Consider the following 6,973-nt stretch of genomic DNA (forward strand, 5'->3'; position numbering starts at 1 on the left):
CCCCCCCTCTTCACAAGAAGCATTGCGGCAATGTCTTCCCCCATTATTGGAAATTGCTCGCTCATGTCGAGAATTGCCGCTAATCTGCTCCACATCTCCCTTTCATTGCCTCACCGCTCTCGTTTTGGCTCTGTCCAAACATCAAAGACGGGGAGGGGACGAGAACGAAAGCAAAGCAAAGGGGGTATGCCCAGGATGGAGCTGCAGAAGGGGAGGGAGGGCGAGGGATGGGGCGAGCGAGCTAGGGAGCAGCGAGTGAGTGTCACTCCGGGAGGAGGACAGGATAAACGTTCCTCCATCCCGTCGAGGAGGAGGAGGAGAGAAGAGAGGGGAGGCAACCTGGTTACCACGGCGCCCGCTCTTCTCATTCTTCTGTCTTTCACTTTTTTTTTCTTTTTTTCCCACTCTGCTCTCTCTCCTCCCCAACAGCAGCGTCTTGGCTCGTCGCCTCCTCCGGACTTCTCTTCTTCACATTCGCCATCATCACCAAGAGGAGCTCGACAAGACAGTAAGAACCTCTTCAATGTTGGTATTACTATGCGTGATTGTGTGTTGTGCGAGCGAGTGTCGGGGGTGCCCTGGAGCAAGGCAGCCCAGATGCTGCATAACAGCCGAATGCTAGCGTAGCGCTGAGTGGTGTGTGTGTGTGTGAGTGTGTATATAAGTGGAGCAGCTGCTGCTTCATGTCACATCTTTGAAGTCCCGCCCACGTACAGTATGGATGTATGTTAAAAGGGGGGGGGGGGGGGGGGGGGGTCGCGAAAAAGAGGCCAACTGGTGCATAAAATAACACCTAAGCAGTGTGGGAACAATGTGGTTGTTCGTTGTTCATTGTGTGTTGAATCTTAAAAGCTACAGTGGGAAGCCCCAAAATGTGCTGCACACATGAATGTCGATGCTTGAGACTTTGGCTGAGTGAGCATCTGCAAGGATCTGTGTGGCAACAGTGTAGTTGTTTGCCGTCTTGCGTGTGATGTGTAGATTTGTATGTTTCACAAGATACTCACCAAAAGATGGAGAAATGAGCCTGAAAGATCAAGCGAACTTGTCGATAAAATCTCAAGAGACATCCGCAAATCTTGAGAGACTTTGGCTCATGATTAATGCTGAGCGATTTTTGTTTGGTTTAGGCCAACCGGTGCAGGAAAATTCCTCTTGATAACTGCATAGAACCAATTTGGTTCACAGCTGTGCATTTCTGTGTTTCTCGTGCTAAAGATATGCCTGGAAAAAATCAGTGGAGGCCCCAGGAGTTGTGTGCAAATCTCACGAGAGTCCCATGGAAGTGAACGTACACATATGAGATAGAGATACTTCCATACAGGACGAGCAGTATTAAAAAAAAATAGATGGATGGTTAGAAAATCATCTGGCATAATTTTGAACCTTTGCCTGTAACGTTAATAAATAAATAAATAAAATAAGAATGATTAAATAAATAAATAAATAAATAAATAAATAAATAAATAAATAAATAAATAAAATTGAAGCCTTGCAACGCCTCCATCCTGGCCCCATTGTCCCGAGTGACGTTCAAGAGCGTTTGTCACCTACGCTGGCTCGCTATTGTTCCACCACAGCCGGATGAGTCAGTCGCTCGCGCCAGTCAAAGTTCACATCGGCTGATGATGTCATTGCCAGGCCCGGCTGGCGAGAGCACCAGACTCCACCGTTCGCCTTGCAGATTGAGCAAAGTGACGATGCATTCATTAGCGTTCCTTGACAACTTTTTGGGAGCACAACAGCAATCTGGTGACAGACAAAAAGAAAACATCGAGTTGATCTTTTTTGCCTTCCGCAAGTCCCTTTTCACAGCTGTTTTTTATTCTTCCCTGAATTCCATTTCACACCAATTTAGTTCTTTACAGAGCTGGATTTTCCTGACCGGGGGGGGGGGGGGATCTTTCACACCGCTGCCATGTGCCCTCGTTCTGATACAACCCGGGGAAATTGGACAGCGTCCTGGCTGGAGATGAAAGCTGATTAATTAGCATAAATTGGCTGATTTGCTGAGGAATGCAATAGCGTCGGGGCATGGGAAGTACAAGAAACACAGGGACGGTTTTATCGACAGCTCGTCAATGAGCTCTCAGGCTTTCCTCTCGGCTTCTTCTGCTTTTATTTGTCAGAGCGCGTCTCGCCTTTCTTTGCAATATTTGCTTGGCTGCTCGGGGGGGCGGGGGGGGCTTCATAACTCCAGATTTAGCCAGCGCCTTCGCTCGCGCTCTCGCTCTTCCCTTTTCCCGCCGTCAGTTAACGACCGATCTGGGACAGGAAGCCTCCCCAGCGCTCTGTCCTACTTCGGTGCTGCCGCTCAGGCTCATTTGACTGATTTAGCGCCGTCCGCATGGCCTCGACGTTTGTCGTCGATCAGGTGATGGGCAGGGCTTATTTGGGACAGTTTCACTCTGGTGGCCGAATGCCGTTTCTTAAGGTTCCATTTCTCTTTCACACAGATACCATCCCGCCTCTGATATGACCTCTGAGCCCAGGTCACACACATTTTCCATGTTGCTACCATTCACACAGATTTGTGATGAGCGAGTCGTGGGTGTTAAACTTCACTGGTCTCGATTGCCCCCTTTCACGCAGCTGCCATCTGGCTTCTCTTATTATTCTGCTACTACGTCTGACACAAGTCAGGCAATTGCTTCCAACCCCCCAGGTTGGTACAAGTGAGTGATGGTTGTAACACCTTTTATATCAAGTTCCTCTACCTCCTTTCACGCGGCTTCCACCGTCCTGCCTCTGATATCAGCTCATAAGCTGGGAAATTCCCACTCCTTGCCGTGCCGGTGCACACACACACACACACACACACACGCGCGCAATGAAGTCACTCTCAGTTTATTGGGGCTAATGACTCTATTGAGCTGCGAGGGGGAGGTTGCCAAGGGTTAGGGGGGCCGCGGGGGTTGTATCCCACCACCGCGGCATCATCAAATTGGCGCTTCTATATTTAGCTGCAGCGGACGGGCCGGGAGAAGCATGTTTGCGTGTGTGTCATGGTTTTGGTTGCAGATTTTCTCGTTGCATTCAAGTCCGGCGGGTGACACACACGCTCATTTCTCCGCCGTAATGCTGTGAACGGAGGAATTAGCTGCCATGCTGGGAGGAGTTTCTCGCACTCACTGCAGTGCTTCATCTTTGCTGCCGTATGCGTGTCAAACGCTGCATAAAGGATCAAAGAAAATCTCCGTATGGATTATTTAATTTTTTTCCACAAGGCTTTAAATATATCAGCAAACCAGCTGGAAAGCTTGTGTTGTGTAGTATGCCTGTGTAAAAGGTGGCGATAAAAAACACATTGAGAAAGGTTTACTTGCATCAGTGTATAATTATCACAATGCATTCACTTGACAACGTCTTTCAATGAACCTGTAACGCGTTTTTGAATCTTCCAGTCTTTCCTCTGGGAAAAGCCGTCCGTTGAACTTCTGTTTGGAGGCTTTTTTTTTCCCCCTTTGTCAGCAAAGTCCGCATAATGGGCCAAATCGATGGTCTCTCCTCCCAGCATTCACTGATCCGACATGGAGAGGAGTTATTTTTGCCTCCTCCTCCAGTGCGCTTGTCACGCGTTTGTCTTCTTGTGCCAGCAGCAGTGGGCACCTGTGGGTGTTTATTTATTTAGTCAGAACTTTATGATGACGAAGCAGCAGGAAAAGCGTTTGGCATTCTCGCTGCGGTGATAAACGACACTTTTAATGTGGTTAAATTGGTGAGCAGACTTGGAAATGTACAATTTAGAGCCCCAGCATGAATGATGAGCTTCTACTTCGATACAAGTATTTGTACCGATACATGAAACTTCAAATCAACTTCATTTCGGTCCTGCTAAGTTTCTCTCGGCAACTCTTTCCGACAGGAAACAAATATAGAAAACTTCCCGTTTGTCCTGTTTTCGTTAGCACCCGTTGTTAATATTTCACAGTGCTTCATATGTTCAGGCAGCCTCATGGCCCGCGGCTACATCCTCCGCCGTTCACTTATGGATGAGCTCGGCCCCCCTGCGGGCCGCCGGCGGGTACGGCCGGCCGGCGAGTCTCAGTGAGCGGGCGTTCTGTGCGAGCAGCCAAGCGCTCCCGCGGAGACCGAGCGCAGCTAATGAATTACGAGGCTATTTGCGAGGGATCACAGCTCTCGGCGGACCACAGCACCGTCGTGGCTTCTCCCGAGGATAGGAAGACTTTCACACGCCGCTTGGAGGATGGCAGTCGAGCAAAAGCTGCCACGGTAGCTGCTAGTTTGTTTGACGAGGTCAAAGGTCCATTTTCGTGTCTTTCAGTGAAGCTGGCGTCAGGCACTTTTCAGGGACTCTCCTGACAAAATGCGCCCAAATTGGACAACTTCCTGTTCAATTCTGGGCTTGGTTTCTTCAATGCGTTCTGTTGTATAAATACACCAAATTTCAAGTCTGTAAATGAAATTGGGGTTTCATTCAAAGAGCATGACTGACTGAAGGAATTTGCCCAATATAACAACTTGAACTCAATATGCTCAACATACCGTTCAATTCCAAACGCGGACTTGAGACTTTTTCATGCATCCAGTTTCACTTTGAGAGCCACAAGATGACAAGATGCGATTGCAGTTGCCATCGTTCAGACAACTGAAGTCAAGTCAAGAACAAGTTTGTGTTCAATTACCGTATATTTAGTTGGTGTCCTGTTAGATGAATGTCTATATTTTAATGAATTGTCTTGATGAGACTGCGTCCTGGCTCACATACCTGCCATGGTTAATTGACAGGGAACCTTTTGTCCGCTGTCTTGTGATAATAAATTTTGCACCCGTTGAGTTCATTAATAACAACACTGTGCAGCTGACAGCTTCCGTTTATGACATCCATGAATTGAAAAAGTCCTCTGTGGCACCTTTGTGTGCTTTGCGTTTGTGCCGCCCTCTCAGAGACTCTCTGGTTTTGGCGTGGGGGGACTCCAGGCGACTCTGATGGGACGCGGCGACGCTCAGGCATCAGAGGCGCTGACGTCTTGTGGCTTTATTGTTGGGATGCTTCAGATGAGTCAGGGTCCGCCGAGAGGTGCTTGTGGGACGCCGGGCGGCACTGACTGACGCTGATGCTCTCAATTTCAAATTTCCATATTGCCATTATCGTGAACAGAAGGATTGCGGTTATCAGCATGAGCGCCGTGTCAGAAAGTTAGCCAGACTTGTTCCAGCTAAACCAGAGAGTCGAATTCAATTATGTACATCCGAAATAAACCGTATTGAACAATACAAAAAGAAATGTGGAAATGTGCTGAAAAAATGCCTTCCGCTGCGTTTGAGAGAAGTGTAGCGCAAGCGTCCGACCTCACCCTCTTTGAGGTCTTCTACGGTTTGTTCAGTAGAGGCCGTCGCCACTCGTCCCTCGAGTAGAACTGTTGCGTCACAAGCCGGGTAAAAGAAGGCCATGTGTGACTTTGTTGGTCCCTGCGGAACCAGGCGGATGATTATGTGATGTCCTCGGTGACCTGAAGGTCTCACGGGTGACAACTTAAGTATGTCCTGGATGTCACACGTGTACGCACCAGTGTAGCGCACACCAAATCACACAAACTGACCTTTTTTTTTTTTTTTTTTTTTGTGCGACCGTGTCAAACAAGCAGTCAGGCAAATTGGCCGCTCCACTTTTTCACAGGCAGAAAGTGGGCCGATGTGTTCTTTGGAAGTTTGTCCTGGGGACCGAGAGAAGGAGAAGCTCTATCTATACAAGTGTCCTAGATAGACATGAGGGCAGAGCGAGCATGACGAAGATGCCTTTGAGTGCCACGCAAAGAAAAAGTCAACCTCGCTCATCTACTCCCATTTTTTGGACACCCTCTTCTTGTACTAATCTACTATTACATATTAATGAGTGCTATTTTTTTTTGCATTTAAAAATTAGCGTACCTTATGCTGGCCCCCGCCTGGCACTATCACCGAAGGGTTAGCGGGGCTAATACGCTTTTTAAAATGCCGCTGAGATGAGTTTGACCCCGCAGTGGAAACGGGTCTCGGAGGAGCGTCGGTAGAAGGATGGATGGCTGACGGACAGATTATCAGGCCCAGATTAGCATGGCTACTTTGATCTTGTCATTGCTTTATTTTTTCTTGTTGGAAAATGGCTATGAACTGATGCTAACCTGTTAGCATTAGGCATAGCATAAGTTGTGTGGGTTTTCTTTTGGGGGGGGCGGGGCTGCTATAGTTTTATTGCCCATTCACGTTGTCCCTGGAAATGTTGTCCTTCCTGTGCAGGATCAGCCCAAGAATGATGGTGTCGGGGCCGCCTTTGCTGTCACCATGACGATGCCCTTCAGCCCGCTGACCAGCGACGAGGAGCACCAGAGGATGCTGGGAAACAGCAGACACCCGTACCCGGGGGCGGAGGACGAAGAGGAAGAAGAGGAGGAGGAGGAAGACGAGGAGATGGAGGAAGACGAGCGCGACGAGGATGGTGAGGAGGAGAACGGTGAACTGGAGGACGAGGTCGAGGTCCGGCGAGGTGGCGGCAGGGGCGAGGGGCCCAGGCAGTCGGCGAAAGGCGCCGGACGAGCTGGGAACCTGGGTCACGCATCCAATCCCTACTCGGCCAATCCCCCGCATCAGCAGCTGGCCAATCAGCAGCAGCGGAGGCAGAAGGACCGCACGTCCGGCTCTGGGCCGCCGCCCCCCGAAGACGCCCACATTGCCATGATGGTCTTCCGCATCGGCATTCCGGACATCAAACAAACGGTGAGTGGACGCTGAGGAGCTTGAAAATAAGAAACGCCAACGCGGCCGCCACAACGCGTTTTGGCAAGCGCCAGCCTCCCTTTGTGTCACCATGGCAACAACACTACTTTTTAGCCAACATTTTGCACATTCATCAGTGTAGCTTCTACCGATCCTCTCTTCCATCTATTATATTGTTAGCCTAAGCTACCTCTAGCTTTTTGTCGAATCTTCTACCAAACAAAATTTCCATCTCGCTGACCTACAACCTATCTTA

General features: G+C 49.2%; 1 protein-coding gene across 2 annotated transcripts in view; it reads left to right on the plus strand.

Moving 5' to 3' along the window:
* Nucleotides 1–69: 69 nt before the first annotated feature.
* The window catches only part of shank1 (SH3 and multiple ankyrin repeat domains 1), a 26,369-nt gene continuing 19,465 nt past the window's right edge, over nucleotides 70–6,973 (plus strand). For both annotated transcript variants that reach the window (XM_088357847.1, XM_088357848.1), the window contains exons 1-2: nucleotides 70–508; nucleotides 6,241–6,717. In XM_088357847.1, coding sequence (XP_088213973.1) covers nucleotides 6,286–6,717 — 432 coding nt within the window. In that variant the 5' untranslated portion in view covers nucleotides 70–508; nucleotides 6,241–6,285. The remainder of the gene's footprint in view (nucleotides 509–6,240; nucleotides 6,718–6,973) is intronic.

The sequence above is a fragment of the Syngnathus floridae genome, chromosome 17 (genome assembly GCF_059516105.1).
Source record: "Syngnathus floridae isolate MCC-2025c chromosome 17, RoL_Sflo_1.0, whole genome shotgun sequence".
NCBI classification, from domain to species: Eukaryota; Metazoa; Chordata; class Actinopteri; order Syngnathiformes; family Syngnathidae; genus Syngnathus; species Syngnathus floridae.